We start from the raw sequence: 17,689 nt of genomic DNA, 5'->3' as shown, positions 1-17,689 counted from the left end.
AATGGCACTGCTTGAAACAAGTACAAGACCTTTCACACAATGGTATAAATCTGCCAGATATGAAAGTCCAATATAATGCCCTGCACCTGTCTAGCATGATTCGCTTTAATCATGCCAGACATTGTGGGGTGAGTTGCATCCCTCGATACCCAATTGACTTGTCACACCACTGGAAGGGAGTTTACTTCTAAAACGCTTTATCATACTATACACAAATGTTTAAGTTCAATGCTTCAGACTTAAAAATGTGTATCTTAAATCCTGAAATTGCTCCATATATCACCAGTTCACCCAATTTAGCAACAAGAGAGTCTTTCCACCTTGACAAAAATAACAGGATGTCATCTTCGAGAAGCATGACTTTAAACTCACCCTTCTCCTAGTTTAATATCAATTTAATGCTTCTATCATACCGAGCTACTGGTTACACTGTCAGCACGAAAAGTAGAAGAGAAAGAGGACATCTTTGTAGCATACCTCTAGTTACATGAAGCTCACATCTAGCCGTTCAAGTGTGTTTGACCTGAGGGAATTTTGTAGTAAGGCATTGCCCAGGCCAAGTACCGTAGATCCACAATAACCCTGATTAAGAATCCTCCAAGAATGCATGATACCTTTCAAAGGCTTTCTCAGCATCCAATGTGAGTTTGACAAATACTCTACTAATGTTCCTTGCTATGTCGATAAGGTGGACCACTTTCCTAATGTTGTTTTCTATTTGCCTTTGCCTCACAAAGCCAGCCTGGGTTGTGTTGACGAAGTGAGGCACTTGGCTGATTAGACCCTCACAAGGTAGAGTCTTTCTCAGATTTAGGAAGCACTGCAATCACTATCTTTGTCATTGAGTGAACGACTGACTCCATATTCTCTGTCATTAAATACGTCTGCTAATAAGTCTCTTTTAAAACCTGTGAACCCAGCCTTTTCCCCGTTTTAAGGCTCCTGATTGTTAGGTTTCCGATCTTTGCTACAAATCCTACTTTTCGTCTTAACATTAATTTATTAGCCAGCAGCGTCGACACTTTATTTTGCCCTTCGCAGTATTTTTGCTGAAGTTTCACTTATGATGATTCGGCCTCTGCATCTCAGTATACTTACATAGACCTCTAAATTGAAGTATCCTTCCCAACTTTGTACATGCCGGTGTTTCCATGTGTTAGCAAGTAAAAGCCAGATGCTTGGTGATAAATAAATGAAAATTAAAATACTAAATGGTAAAAACATATATTTGTTTTTAATTAACAAAGAGTAACATTTAAAAACATCTTTTGTAGACAATGTCTGAGCCAAACTCATAATATTCGTCTCTGCTTATCCAGGCTGTATCAAAAGAAGGTAACTGTGCCAAATAGGACCCCCCAGTCCATGCAGCAAATTCCTGATCAGGTAAAATTGCAACAGACACAGAGTCCACCAGATCCAGAGGCATCATAGAACAAATTTCATTTTGCAGTCGTAAAGAAAATCCAGGCAGCTGGCTACTTCCACCTAAAGGAAAAGAATTGTATAAAATTGAAATCATTAATGTCAAGCTTCACTTTCTGCTCTAATGCATGTTACAGAAGTATTTTCATATTACAAATCATTCAAAAATATATTTGCAAATCGAAAATCTTTTCTTGTCTAGTTTCACTCACACGGGATGCACACAGACAATTGGTAAATTGCCAGATGCTTAGGAGTAAGCCAAAGAATTGTACACATTTCAAGCAAACCTCAGGGGCATGCATGTGTTGCTTGTGACCATCGACATTTACATTTGTTCCCCACTGAACATGTGCAGTAAGCATAATGTGCCAAATATTAATGCACAGGATTATGGCACTCGTAATATTTTACCCAATACTTGAAATAAATGTAAAAAATAAAAATGTCTTGGTATGCACAATGTTTCTCTTCAGGAGGTATACAACTGCACTGTGCAGCTTTCAGACTCAAGAGTGGCAATGAGATCTACGCCTTCTGGGTGAGGCCCCAAGTGGTGAGTGACAGCAGCCGAGGCAGTGCTCCGAAGGAAGTATGGGTGTAATCCCAAGATACTACTGGCCAGCTGGTCCACTACAGCTAAAAGTGTGTGTGTGTGGGGGGGGGAGGGGGGGAGAAAAAGAGGTCTTGTGAGACTGAATTGTATGCATGTGTATGTGGGTGAGAGTGTGTGTGTGTATGCGTATGTGAGTGTGGCAATGTATGTGTTGGGGCAGTACCATCATCTGGTGGTTACCAATGACATCCGGTGTTCTCCCCTGGCTCAAGCTGGTTACACATTCCTTAAAGTGGGAATAAAGGAGGCATCCTCAACGTCTGGTTGCGAGGCTAGGATACAATGGTGATCCTTGACATTTGGTGGCCATCTCTCACATAATTTGTGTTATAAATGGGATTTCTGGTTGGCTGAGGCTTGCGCCAAAGCCAGGCAGAAACCACCACTCTAGTCAGGGCAAGGGAGTTACACGCCAAGATAACCCCTGCTCACCCCCTTGGCAGCTTGGCACGAGCTGTAAGGCGTATCCCGGAGGCAATGTGTAAAGCGTTTGCGCAACATCAACACACAGCAGCAACACACTAGGCACACCACAAAAAGGAACTCCACACAAGGTTATATATAAAAATAGCCTTTGTATTACCATAAACACATTAGAACATAATCACACAATTACACTGTGCCAACTGGCACTGGGCAGTATTCACAGGGGATTATTTACACCAGACAGGGCCACGTGGGCCACTGTCAGAATCATCACTTAGTAGAAATAGCACTTCTAGAACATAGAATAATTTTAGCACAAAATAACAAGTGTAGGACACAACCAGTAACCACAAATGGACTAACAGGACAGCCTAGGTCCCCAACCTGGTGTTCCCTGAAGAAACCATCCAGGTTCTGAGACTGGGTTTCGGGCACCTGGGCACTCTCAGCCCCACACTCACTCTTACTCCACTGAGATAAGACATGAGCCCCTACACCCCTCTCACTATCCCGGGACCTAGCTGGGCTACTCTGAACCTCTTCCACCACTCTGGGCTGGAAGATACCTGAACCACTACTTTTGGGATCACTCACCAATGCCTCTTCAGAACCTCTGGCACTTTACCAGCGCTCTGCTTCGTGGGCAAGGTCCCAAAGACAAAAGGAGTTACACCTCAACAGGTGCTGGCGCAATCCCGGCCAACAATGACTGAGCAACTGCTCTTTGAGAAACATATTCACTACTCCCTCCACCCCGTTGTCCGGGTTAACCTGTAGCCAATTAGCTAGTGCATCCGAACAGTCATCCACAAAATGCCCCCAACGCTGGTGAGATGGTTTCCTACGATCCCTGAACTTCAACCTGTACTCCTCCTCTTTGGAACAAGGTACCATGCATTGGCAACTGGGAATGGGACTTCCTGCACTGGACTCTATATCGCTGCTTCCACTGGACTCCACCCTCACTGGGGAATCCATAAAACTACCATTGCGCTCAGGGGGTAATCTACCCTTCAGAGCTAATTTCTCTCTGGTGAAGGCCCTCTCAGCCTCCTACATCCTCTCCTGCGCTAAGACCCTCTCAGTCTCTAGCTTTTGCTTTTCAAGGCCCAACGCCTTATGACTCAACTCCCTGCCCATAATGCCCTTCCTCCTTAAAGGCTAAATTCCTATTCTCCAACTCCAATTTCTGAGCTTCCATATACTCATAGCTCTCCTTCTGGAGTTTCTCTAACGCCAGCTGATGCTCCCTTTCTTCCCTCCTATCTACCCATTCCTCTAGGGGCAGGGAAAGAGATGGGGCACTGCCCCCGACACTGGACCCAGCAAGGGACTCCCTATCTATGAGTCTTCACTATCTAATGGCGTCCATGTCCTGTCATTTCCTTCCTCCTCTTCAGGCTCTTCAGGATTCCCCTCAAATCCACCACCCTCATGGCGTGCGTCCCAGGCCCTCTCCTCCTCACTGCGCTCACGTTCCCATTCATCCTTCTGCTATTGGCTTAGGTTATCCCTAAGCTTGGACTGGGTGTCTGACCCACTCACTGCTATGTCTCTCTCTTATCAGAACTCTACCAACTCATACATACTGTCTTCTAAACAGACCACAGAAATTAAAAGCAGACTCCATCTTGGCAGGACGCTCAGAGACACGTGCAACACAGGGAACCTAACTGTCCGAGCTGAAGCAAGAGTAAACAATTTAAAATTACACTCTTAGGAGAAACAATAGAATAAAACTCAAAAACAATAATTCCCAAACATGTGATTATCTACATTCAGAGTTTGTAGTCCAACCAGTTGTTGCTGTGGTATTGCGCAAACACTAGTCCAAATCCTTCCGCTGGTTTCCAGTGTTAGAAATGGGATTTCTGGTTGGCTGAGGCTTGCGCCAAAGCCAGGCAGAAACCACCACTCTAGTCAGGGCAAGGGAGTTACACGCCAAGATAACCCCTGTTCACCCTCTTGGCAGCTTGGCACGAGCAGTAAGGCTTATCCAGGAGGCAATGTGTAAAGCGTTTGCGGAACACACACACACAGCAGCAACACACTAGGCACACCACAAAAAGGAAGTCCACACAAGGTTATATATAAATATAGCCTTTGTATTACCATAAACACATTAGATCATAATCACACAATTACACTGTGCCACTGGGCAGTATTCACAGGGGATTATTTACACCAGACAGGGCCACATGGGCCACTGTTAGAATCAGCACAGTGCAACCCTCCCTCCCTCTCTCTGCGTAGCTAACATCGTCTCCCTATTGAAGCCAGGGAGGGACCCCACGGCCCTGGGGTCTTACGGGACTCTGGCGATCCTGAACACAGATTATAAAATCCTGACGAAAGCACTTGCTAACCATCTTGCACTCTATGTACCCTCTCTGGTACACTTGGATCAGAATGGTTTCATCCCTGCCTGAAACACTGCGCTCAACCTTTGTCGCTACTTCAGGGTAGCTCAATATGCCCCCCTGAGCTGGCCACGGTTGTGATGCCTTGTGCTCCACCTTGAGAGGGCATTTGACTCTCATGAGTGGGACTAACTCTTTGCTGTGCTACCAAGGTTCAAGAAAAAACAAAGGTGGTGATGGACGGAGCGTTGACAATACAAACACTCACCCCCAGTCAACTGATCTGGGTTTAATCCATCACCGTTCTTTAGCTCACTCCGCCACCCCAGTTCAGACATGGCCATATGCAAATCAGTCTGACCCTGTGCCTCATGGGAACAGTCCAGCCCGAACTGCCAAGCCATGTCTTCCGTGGACCGGAATCAAGCTTCCCAGGACCGGTTTCTGGCATTACAGCCGTCTTCAGCCGGGCTTGCTTGACTCCAGTGGCAAAGTGAGCAAGGGACTCACGTCTGAGCATACCCTTCCAACTTAGGGCGAACCAAGAAAAACCAAAGGTGGTGATGGACGGAGCGTTGACAATACAAACACTCACCCCCAGTCAACTGATCTGGGTTTAATCCATCACCGGTCTTTAGCTCACTCCGCCACCCCAGTTCAGACATGGCCATATGCAAATCAGTCTGACCCTGTGCCTCAAGGGAACAGTCCAGCCCGAACTGCCAAGCCATGTCTTCCCTGGACCGGAATCAAGCTTCCCAGGACTGGTTTCTGGCATTACAGCCGTCTTCAGCCGGGCTTGCTTGACTCCAGTGGCAAAGTGAGCAAGGGACTCACGTCTGAGCATACCCTGCCAACTTAGGGCGAACCAAGAAAAACCAAAGGTGGTGATGGACGGAGCGTTGACAGTACAAACACTCACCCCCAGTCAACTGATCTGGGTTTAATCCATCACCGTTCTTTAGCTCACTCCGCCGCTCCAGTTCAGACATGGCCATATGCAAATCAGTCTGACCCTGTGCCTCATGGGAACAGTCCAGCCCGAACCGCCAAGCCATGTCTTCCCTGGACCGGAATCAAGCTTCCCAGGACCAGTTTCTGGCAATACCAAGGTTCGGCATAGGCCCCTATTTTCTAAGGCATGGTTCGGCTATTGTATAAAAGCTACACGATTCGCGTGAAGACTGGTGCTTACATATCGGACAATATCCAGGTGGGGCGCGGGACTCGTCAATGCTGCCCCCTTTCTCCACTCCTTTTCTCCCTGGTGGTGGAGTCCCTGGCGGTGTTCATTCATGCCCGGGTAGACATGGGTATTCCCCTGGGTTTCAGCACGCATATGATCTTCTTGTATGCTGACGACCTCTTATTATACGCAAGAGACCTCCACTCTATACCCCACTCGCTTTACTCTGCGCTATCACAATTCGCTGAAGTATCAGGGCTGAGGGTCAATGCAGTGAAATCCACCCTCTTCCCGTTCTCACTGTCTACTCCAGGTACTCATTGGGGGAGGTCACAGTGCCATGGTGCACCGGCACATTCCGATACTTAGGTATCCACATAAATCCTACCAAAACTGACCTGTTCACTGGAAACATTACTAGAACCACCTCCTCTATTTACTCACAGATGGCATTCTGGAGGACTCTCCCTCTGTCTATCTGGGGTAGGGTAGCCCTCGCGAAAATAGTGATCCTCCCACATCTTTTTTACTATTTTGCGACCGTGCCTCTTTATATTCCCCCCTTCTACTTCAGTAAACTGGAAGCAAAGGTCAGGGATTTTCTATGGGGGACGTCCAGACACAGGGTCTCAATTAAGAAACTATATATGCTGGCAGGACAGGGTGGGCTAGCGATGCCTGATTTCAAGCACTACTAATTAGCAGCTCAGCTGCAATGGGCAGCTAGATGGCTAGACTCTAGACACCTGTCAGACACTGCCACACTGCAACCACCAATGGCACTCCATACTTTGCGCAGCATGTTTCACCCCTACGCTAAGCCAAGAAGAGCGGACTCGTTGCTGCTCTCCATAGCGTACAAAAGCCACAGCTGAAGCCTATACATCACCCGTGAAACCACACCTTATGCCCCAGCTATTCCTTTACTGGGGTCACCAAGGGAAGGGTCGTACATCACGACAGCGGAACTGTGCAGTTGGGAAACAGCAGACATTCACGACACAGGGGACCTTTTTAGAGACGGCGCCTAAATCTCATATACAGACCTAATCTCAGAAGATAGCCTACCCCCGGGGCAATTCTAAATACACTATGTGCTCATTGCTTCACTCTCAATCAGATGGGGTAACCTAGCAACAGGACCCCCCACACACCACCTGTTGCAGTACTTGCACATAATGGGCACAGGGGGACACTTGATACGTTGGTTTGCCTCGTCCCTTCGTCAACACACTACAATCCAAACTGACCCCCTGAAACAACACTGGGAGGAAGATCTAGGCTGTGCCCTGTCGAAGAAGTAATGGGTGGCAATCCTGAAAAGCCCGACACGAGTCCCTCGTAATCAGCGCTTCCGGCAGATTCAATATTTTATCCTCCATCGTGAATACCCCTCCCCTCCCAGATAAACAAGTATTTTCATCGCGCTGACTCCAGTTGTCCCAGGTGCCACCTAACAGATGCAGATCTGCTACTTAGGATATGGTATTGCCTGGCCCTGGCTAAGTATTGGACTGACATAGCGGCCACTTTATCCCACTGCACTAAACGTTAAATTCCCTTTCACTGGGATGTGTACGTTTTGCATCTCTTTAAGAGTACCAGGAAACACAAGGTCACCTCACGATTCTTAGATCTGGGTCTAGTCACGGTAAAAACGCCTGATCACCATAAGATGGAAAGCGCCGGTGGCCCCCCATGCATTTGCCTGGTGCGCTTGTTGCTCAACTGGGCCAGAGCAGAGGGGGTAGTTCTACGGAGGGAGGACCTGCTGGGGCTACGTAAGTTTCCCTTAGCTATAGACTGGGGGGCTTTCGTGGAGGAATTACTGAAGATGGCTACATCCGCAGAAGACACTCAGGAGGAAACAGGGGCCTCATCAGCGCTAGGGTAAAATGCCACTATCACTACTGTGCCGGCCCATAGGGGGCGCCTCCCTTCAATCCCTGCTCAACCTGGCGCATCATACATCCATACTGCGCGCTACAAGCAGTTAGGCACCTGATACAACACTTTACTGCCTCAGGTCACAGGCGGTTACCCCTTTCCCTCAGTTAATCTATTTTGTCCTCATTTTGTTGTACCCTCTGCCCACTGTTCAGAGATCACACCACACATAGACTGGCGCTGTGGTGCACAACAGGACGGCAGAACTTACACTAAAATCCCCTCCCAGGTGGCCTAGTGTAACTGATATCTAATTTCTTCATACTGGACACATTACCCACCTGCTATCATTGTTATATCCTTCAACACTAGATTTGATATTGTATTATCCCCAGAACATGGTGTTGTTGATCTTTTATTGTACTGCATTGTTAAAATAGTAAATTACAATAAAAAGATTTAAACAAAAATGAAGGTAACTCACCTTCTTCATAGTTTATTACACTTTTTAATTTTGCTGTTTTGGAAAGGGATTAGAAATGAAAAATATATATATATTCACTACCTGAGAGAACAATATTTTCTGCAAAGGTCTTCCTTAAGTCTAAATCAGAACGGAGAAGGGAGCGAACCAGGCTCTCGTGAACACCATAATCATGTTTCCCAGTTAGTTGTGGCTTGAAGAAAACTTCAGCTGTTCTACAAAATAAAAATGCACAAGATCGAGGAAGTTATATTTGTTAGACTTTCAAAATAATAAAAATAAATATTTAAGAAAACAAATTGCAGTGTTTAATTCTATATATATAGCAACCCAATGGAATCCAGACTTCCGCAAAGAGCCAGTAAAAAAGAACTGACCAGTTTAACCGCTTCGTCGCGGAGGAATGAGGCATGCGCAGTTCGTACGGCCCCCGGCTGTCCGACGCACACGCCCACCATGACGTTGGACGGCCGCGGGCCGTCCGACGCATCGAAAAGGTTACTACATATTGTAGCACTAGGAGGTCTTGCTTCCCGTCCATCAGTGAATGGCTGTTTCATGCACTATGTAGTGAAAGGAGGTGTAATAAATTACTAAGATTTATTGTTAATGTCCCATGTTTTCTATTTACCTCTGGGATTTGTCTTCTCTAATTATATTCGTTCACACCGGTGGCAATGCTTCCAAATGGATAGTAACACTTCGTGACTCAGAAATCCATCAGTTTCTGCCCAAAAAAACACTGGATGGAACAACCTTCATTCAAAAGCATTGGTCATGTTGTGACATGCCCTCTATCATTAGGACGTGGCTGAGTAGGCTTGTCTATGACCAAAACAGGGCCCTAGCCCATCTGTACAATTAGCCGTCAGGTGTAAAAAATGATGCATTCTCATAAACCCTCACAGCTCTCTTAGGCGAATAGGGAGTAGCACTTCAAGATTCTTACTTTAGCTATGCATGACCTTTTTTTCCATCTGCACCTATCTATTGAGCAGCATAAGCATTTTTGCAACTCTGTTGCTATCTTGCTCCCCTGCACGAAGCCAGATTTTACAAAGTGTGCTTTCCAATTACTTGCCTTTCACACATAACCGTGGTTCTATCCAAGGCCAAAATCTAGTTCAGACAGTCCCCATCACCTTGTACCATCATCATGCTTCTCAAATAATCCGACAAACTGACAAACTCTTATTGGAACTGACAATATACCAGCTAGGATTCCACCATATATGTACAGGTAGGGTTGAAACTAGAGCTAGGAGGCATGACCTGGCAAGGTTGACTTTTTTTTGCATTCCAGCTCACAGTTCCTTTGTTGCTGATATGGTTTACTAACCCCTTGATACACTGAACACAGACTGGGATACACCCAACTATTACAAAACTCGTTTCTGTGGTCCATATGAATAATGTTAGCGACCCCTGTCAAGAGTGTCATGGGTTGCCTGCTTCTTTTGTTACCACTGCCCATAGCTACCTATGGCTAGCCTTAAAAGAGCATGTAACGTTTACATTCTTCAGCAGCATAGTTCGCTTACACTACACAGTGAGACAGAAATTGCTGTTTCCACAAACCTTGTACCTTTAGAATCTAATATATATTTGAAAGGATCATTGGTAAAGTGGAGTTTGGCACTACCAAATCAAATTCAGACGGCACATTATTGTATATAAAAAAAAAGAATGTTCTGTATTTACCTGAAGCGCTCATCCCCTAGAATGATGGTTTGTCCATCTGGCAAAGTGTAAGGCACATATGTAAATGGTTCAGTGTCTGCGTTCATAGCCACATAACAGCATGTCTCCTTCATTTGCTGGACAATTTCTTGTTTGGCACTTGCTTGTAAGAGGCCTTTCTTCTCCAGGAGCTTTAAAAAATCAGGAAAGACACAAACTGTAATGAGAGTGTGGTTGCCCCACTCCGAGTCCCCAATCCTGTCTAAATGATGTAGAGTTTGGTTGGCTGTAGGGAATCACGTGATACAACTAGTAAGGTTAAATTATTATCTTTACATGAAGTAGCCACTTCTCCCATTAGTAGGTGTTTCACACTGTTTTGTACAGCTGGTTGAGGCAAAATCATATAAGAAACAGATATAATTGATACAAGTCAATGGGGATCGGATGTATATATCCAATTTTCATATGATGCTTAAAACTGGGTGTAGGAAGTCCACACTTCTGTGTGGTTTTCCCCGAAGTTTATTTTACTGCTTTGGGACTGGAATTATTGGTATTGTAGGATTCATTGTGCTGGGAGACTGCTAGCCAGACTAAGGGGGCGATTATGATGGCGGACGGACCTGAGTCCGTCCGCCACCATAGAGTAGGAGGGACCGTCCGCAGGGGCTGCGGCGGTCCCTTCGTGCAGATTAGGATGTGACCGCCAGGGTGGCGGTCACATCCTCAATCTTTAACATTGCGGCGGGTGCAGCTTCAAGCTGCACCTGCCGCAATGTTAAAAATGCATGCACGGCATTCGCGTGCACAAAGCAGCAGGCACCGCGCGGTGCCTGCCGCTTTGTCCACGCAAATGCAGGGGGGTACCCCCCATGTGCATCCCCCACCCCCCTTCACCCAGGGGGCCGGCAACGAGCCCCCGAAGTGAAGGTCCGTATGCTTTTCCACGGCGGAAAAGCCGCAGTGGAAAAGCATACTTTGTACTCCATCCTAATATGGCTGGCGGTGTCTGATAGACACCGCCAGCCATGTTAATGCTTTTCCGCCGCGGTCGGAAGGCGACCGCGGCGGAAAAGCGGAGGACAGATTGTAAGACCCACCAGCCATCCTAATTTGGCGGTGGGTCTTTCAAGCCTCCTCGGCGGTTTTCCCACATTCTCTGGGCCGGCGGTGGCTTCCGCCGGCCCGGTGGATGAGGGAAATGCGCCATCGTAATAGGCCCCCTAAGTGCATGTGTTCTACCTTTAAAACCGAGACAAATACATGCCATTTTTTTTTTAAAGACCTTTATTGTACAAAATGCATCTTACACAGCTTACAGCTTACAACCCCTCGGGGCCAGCCGCGTGAATCAACAACCATACGCAACAGTATCAGGTGAACACAGCCGTATGGCTGACAACCCGGAGGTCCGGCGGCATAATGTGCTTCGTGTGTAGCATTCAAAATTTTAGCAAACCACATATCTCAATGAGCAAATAGGTCTGGGAGGTTTTATTTTTTGTAGAGCAATAGTGGGGGCGTCACGGTCAATAGCCGGATAACAGCCCGCACCCATGAGCGTATATAACCGGTAAGTATGTCAGTAAGTATCTTCTCCCATGGGGATGTGGGGCATCAATGCGGAAGAGTAGTGTGATACAGTATCGCAGATTTGTTAAGGATGAATGCCTATATAGCTTATTATACCTTGTGGGAGAATTTCGTGAGGACGGCAGCGTTTGGCAGGAACCGCCACAGCCATGTCCGTCGCACTCAGTGGTCCCATGAATGTGGCTTCACTCAGTAGCGGTGGTTCGAGCAAGCTAGCCGGTGTTGTGAAACACCATCTAGATCCACCTACCCATCTTCAGGCAGTATGTGTGTGTGGCGTCCGGTCCCCTTGTCCGTGTTAGGGTGATGTCGTGTAATGTCGGTTCTGGAAAAGGGAAGGGGGGGCCGGGCGTATTGATCAGGGTATGGTGTCTGGAGGCGGTCGTGTAGCACGTACTGTGTCTTTACTAACAAAAGCAAGAAAGCCTGGTCAGGGAGCCAAACCAGTGCATCGATAAACATCTAAACCTCAACTGGGGGGTTATATACAAAGGAGTAACGACTCTGGGTTGGTTGTATGTGCGTGTTCGGGGTAAATAAGGGTAGGGTTGCAGCATCCGCGTGTGTGTGGGTCTGATGATCAGGGATCAGGGGCATCATGGAGTCAACGCGTCCGTATGGGGGGGGTCCATCAGAGGGGCACCCAGGGGATGCTCGTAGAGCGCAACCTGTGGGGCGGCTCCGTCTAGGTCATAAAGGGAGGAGCTGGCGTGTATATATGGAGGCGGAACAATAACGTTTCATCGCCGACAGCAGAGCACATCGTGTAGGTAGCTCAGAGTGGGCGGTGAGCAGTCAGGGTGCGTTGTGTGATGTGCAGCATGGCAGGGGGCGTAGGGGAGTGGGTCCCAGCCAGCGTTACCCAGTTGGGGGGGAGGGGCGGGGTAGAAGTGAGCTGGTGGGGGGAGCTGTGGGTGCAAGCGCAGTCCGCAGTGATCCGTATAAACGTATGGAGGCCAGATGCGAGTTCCCTCAAGTGATCCCCTGTTCTAGGCATTTCTGTTGGAAGGATTGGAGGATGTCATCCCAGTAATGTGCAATGGGGAATTTCCTAAGCCCTGCTGTCTCCTCCCGTCATAAGATTGTGCCTTCCGCTCATGCCCAATTGGTGAGGGACATGCACCAGTGCCGTATATGCGGGGGGGTGTCGGCCTTCCACCGCTTTGTGAGCAGTCGTTTGGCCGTGATCAGTCCGAGATCCCAATATCGGGGCGGCACTTTGTTGAGTTTAGTGCGTTTGTACAGCCCTAGAATACAGGCTTCCCAAGTTCTCGGCATGCGTTCGTTGGTGCAGTGTGTAAGCAGCGCTGTTACCTCATCCCAATATTGCTGGATGTTGGGGCAAAACCAGAGCATATGTAAAAAGTCTGCACCCGCCCGGGAGCAGCGGCTACAGGCGGTATCTGTGACTGAAAAGTATCTGTTGATCTTGTCCGGTGTGAGATAGGCGTGGTGCAATATGTAGAGTTGTATGATTTTGAATCAGGGGGTTGCGTGGGATGTTAACTGGCCCAGTGAGCACCATCGCCCATTCTTTGTCCGTCCAATCCCTCCCTCTGTCCGCCGCCCATTTCTCCCTTAGCTGCGAGGTAGTGGGTTGTGTGTGAATCAGAAGGGCTTGCGCTAACCAATGCACCATATGGGAGCCATTGCCCATAACATGGAGGTATTGCATGAAGTAATGTGTCGGTGGTTCTTCAGATATGTCACCCCATGCGGCAGTCAGCGAGCGGACGAGGGACGCATGCAACAGGAATTGCCCATTCAGGAGGGTCGTATCTCCCGCGAGGGTTGCAAAGGGGAGGAGAGCACCGTCAGCGTATAGGTCTCCTAATGCCTCCACACCCGCGGTGGACCAACTGTCCAACTTCGCCTCCGTCAGTACTCCATTGGCCGTGGGGGTGCCCAGCAGAGGGAGTATCGGGGCGTATGGTACGGTGGATCGGGTAAGCAGTAGACATCTCAGAAAACACTTATGTGCCACTGCTAGGTGTATCTGCGGGGGCGGGGCGGGGGGGCCGGGCCAGTGGATGGAACAGGGCGCATATTTGTGAGTGAGACCAAGCAGTGACGTCTGTGGCAGTGTCCCCCAGGTTTTTGCCACTTAGCCATCCCGTCACCCATTGCATCTGCGCCGCCAAGTAATATAATTCCATGTTGGGAACCGCTAAGCCTCCCGAGTCAGTGGGCATGTATAGCTTCGTCAGTGCCACTCGTGGTCAGCCCGCATTCCAGATTAAGCCGCGGAGTAGGACCTCAAGGTCCCGGAATATCCCGTTGGGGATATAGGATGGGATGTTCGCAAAGTAGTACAATAGCCTCAGTAGGACTATCATTTTTGTGAGCGTCACTCGGCTGGGCACATTCAGGGGCAGAGTTCTCCAAAACCGAATTTGACTCCGGATGGATGCCAGCGCCCGCATCAGGTTCCCCTCCAAGATATCCGTAGGATTACGGTAGATGTGGATTCCCAGGTATCTGAATATCGTGGAATACCATTGCAGCCTTTCGCCACCAATGTATATGTCGCTCTCAGGGATGCTCGGGTCAAAGGAATAGGCCCCAGATTTAGCCCAGTTGACTCTCAAACCCGACATCTCCTCGAAGGTGTGGAAGATGTCAGTGAGGGACCCCGGGACATCAGCCAAGTCTCTAACATAGAGGAGGAGGTCGTCCGCATACAGCGATGTCACGTGGAGGCCATCCGCCATCGGAATTCCCCACTCTACACCCCGAGTCCGAAGAATCGTGGCTAGGGGTTCCATGGCCAAGGAAAACAACAGGGGCAAAAGGGGGCAACCTTGCCTGGTGCCTCTCTGTACACGGATGGGATCAGAAAGCAACGTGCCGGTGCAGACACGAACTGTGGGCCTGCGGTACAATAAGCCAACCATGGTCTCGTAGTCATCCCCCAGGTCAAATTTATCCATGACCGCCCGCAGATATGGCCATTCCACCGAGTCGAATGCTTTCTCTAGGTCCAACACCAGGCACCTGGCACGTGGCCAGTGGCGTGTTGCGTACTCCTGTATACGGAATAGGCGGCGGATGTTGTAGGAGGTGTGACGCATCGGCACGAACCCGTTCTGATCATGATGCACCAGTGTTGGTACCAGGGGGGCTAATCTTTGAGCCAGGGCAGAGGCGAGGATTTTATAATCGGTGTTAAGAAGGGCCAGCGGGCGGTAAGAGCCCAGCAATTCGCCATCCCTGCCAGGTGTGAGTAGGGAAATGAGGGTAGCCTCATTGAGCGTTGGAGGGAGAGAGAAGTCATCCGCAGCCGCAGCATACACCTTTAATAGCTGGGGGATGAGTATGTCTTAGCCGGCCTTATAAAATTCAGCCGGTAAGCCGTCGGGGCCAGGAGATTTGCCATTTGACAAGTTGAAAATGGCGTCGCGGAGTTCCTCAGGAGTAAGGGATGCTCCGAGGTCGTCTTGTTGCGCAGCCGTCAATGTAGGCAGCTGCAGGGGTGAGAGATATTCAGCTATTTTAGGAGGTGGGTCGTTGAGTCGAGAGCGATATAAGGCTGTGTAGTGGGTTATGAACGCTTCATGTATTTGGCGTTGCGTGTAGAGTAACCCCCTCCCTTCCCCACGTACCGCCGATGTTGGGGTCATGCGGTCTTCTCGTGCAATCAGCCAGGCCAGCAGTTTTCCAGGTCTGTCGCCTTGGCGATGTGTGAGGGCAGAGTGTGCAGCGAAGTTGAGACAACGCAGACGTTCTAGAAGGCGCTCATGTTCTGTCTTTGCTTCCGTCAGAGGGTCGCTTGCGCCACCCACCGCGTCTTGCTCATGGGCCAGTAATGTAGTTTCCAATCTCGTCAAGTCGCCCTCTAGCTGTCGTCGCATGCAGCCCTGTGTGCCTAAGCAATGTCCCCGGGTTACCACCTTGAATGCATCCCATTCGATCTGGGGGGAGGACGCCGTGCCAGCATTATTTTCAAAATATTGGGCAGTTTGTGTGAGGAGGGACTCGCGGAAGGGTGCGTCTAGCAAGAGGTCCGGCTGGAGCCACCAGGTGGGGATGGGTGGGTGCGGGCGCTCCCATGCGATGGCCAGAGTATGTGGGTTGTGGTCCGAGTGGGTGCGGCCCATATATTGCGCATCTGTGACTAGTGGGAGTAGATCGGTGGTGACCATGAACCTGTCCAAACGGACGTGTAGAGCGTGCGCTCCCGACCAATAGGAATATGTCCGTGTAGTTGGGTTTCGTGTCCTCCATGCGTCGTGTAGATCCCACTGTGTTGCCCAGTGGATTAATGCTTTCGTGGCAGCATGTGTCGGTGCATTTGTCGGTGGCAGGGAAGATCTATCTAAGGTCGCATCCAGGACGCAGTTATAATCACCTCCCAGCATCCACGGGACCCCATGCCAGGTCGCCAGCACTGTCGAGAGGCAATTAAGGAAACCACCCTGGTCAGTGTTTGGGGAATATATCGACGCCAGTACTACGGGCTGACCATCCAGTCTGCCCCGGGCTATCACATACCTGCCATCGGGGTCCACATGAACGTCCATGGCCGCCCATGGGGTCCCAGGTCGGACCCATAGAAGCGCTCCGCGGGCGAAGGAGGAACATTCAGTGGCATAAAGTTGTCAATGCCATCAGCGGCGAAGCGCACACACCTCTGTTTTATTTAAATGCGTTTCTTGCAACAGTGCTATGTGAAATTTATGGCGTTTCAAATAAGAGTAAATCTGGTAACGTCTCGCTGGTGTGTGCAATCCTTGGACGTTCCATGTACATATCCTAACTTCAGCCATTATCGTCACTTGCGTAGAAGGCACATGTGTCATCTAAACCCAATCTCCTGAGTGCAGTCTCCCTGTGACCCCTCGGCACCCCTCCAAGACAAATACATGCCATAAGTGACTTATCACTGGAACACTCAACATAACTGTAATTGTGAAATGATAGACCATATCTCTGTATAACCAACTCCTATGCTTTAACAGCATACCAGAAATTACGAAAAGCTAAATATAAAGACATTTAGGGCCAGATGTAGGTAGGCATTTACCGACCGGTATTTGGATTTTGAGATGTAGGTCACTCAATTTTACAGAATCGGTAAATTTACCGATCGGTAAATTTACCGATTCTGTAAAATACAGAGTCGGTATTTTTACCGAATCGGTAAAATTGAGATGTAGGTGGGACTCTTCTGAGTCCCACAAGCCTTACCGAATCGGTATTTTACCATCAAATCCTATTTGATGGTAAAATACCGATTCCGGTGTGCATGCACATGTGTGCATGCACACCTGTGCCATATGACAGGCAGACCTGCCCTTAGGGCAGGTATGCCTGCCACATGGCACCCGAACCCGTTTTGGGGGTGCTAGAGGGTGTCAAAGTGACACCCCCTGCACCCTTGTGAAATTCGGTATTTACCGATTCGGTAATTACCGATTCGGTAATGCCCATTCATTTCTATGGGCTTCAAAGCCCATAGGAATGAATGGGCATTACCGGTCGGTATTTACCGAATCGGTAAATACCGAATTTTACCGATTCGGTAAATGCACATCTGGATTTACCTACATCTCGGTACTTCTATTTTACCACTTCTTAAATACCGAATCGGTATGATTCGGTATTTAAGAGGTGGTAAAATAAAATTACCTACATCTGGCCCATAATATCTTGCTAGAAATACATTTACATACACCTCTCCCTATGTAAAAAATAACTACCTGAAGATATGCCTTTATACAGTATCTTGTGGAAGGCAAATATAGCTTCTATTCAACTGAAGTAAACTGAAGACATAAGAACATCATTAGCATACGGTCATTCCCTGAACTCAGCAATATCTATGCAAACTGGAATTCTAATTAATTTTGCATGTGTGCATTAACATTTGTATACATATAAAACGTCCTTTTAGATGCAGCCCTGTTATATTTCAGGACCTCTGGCAGAACATATAACCCCCAGTCTTCAAAGGTCAAACAAATGTTCAAAATTAGTTCAAAGTTCATTTTCAAATTATACGTGACTGAAGGGTACTCTTTTCAGAGGCA

At 48.3% G+C, this 17,689-nt stretch overlaps 1 protein-coding gene across 1 annotated transcript in view; it reads right to left on the bottom strand.

Moving 5' to 3' along the window:
- Nucleotides 1-1,255: 1,255 nt before the first annotated feature.
- Nucleotides 1,256-17,689, bottom strand: part of LOC144762470 (uncharacterized) — a 120,943-nt gene continuing 104,509 nt past the window's right edge. Inside the window, exons 5-7 of the mRNA XM_078647683.1 lie at nt 10,086-10,255; nt 8,466-8,599; nt 1,256-1,488 (exon numbers count right to left, since the gene is read on the bottom strand). Coding sequence (XP_078503809.1) covers nt 1,256-1,488; nt 8,466-8,599; nt 10,086-10,255 — 537 coding nt within the window. The remainder of the gene's footprint in view (nt 1,489-8,465; nt 8,600-10,085; nt 10,256-17,689) is intronic.

The sequence above is a fragment of the Lissotriton helveticus genome, chromosome 6, assembly GCF_964261635.1.
Source record: "Lissotriton helveticus chromosome 6, aLisHel1.1, whole genome shotgun sequence".
Taxonomy (NCBI): Eukaryota; Metazoa; Chordata; class Amphibia; order Caudata; family Salamandridae; genus Lissotriton; species Lissotriton helveticus.
The sequence above is the reverse complement of the archived record's forward strand: the minus strand, read 5'-3'. Positions and strand labels throughout refer to the sequence as shown.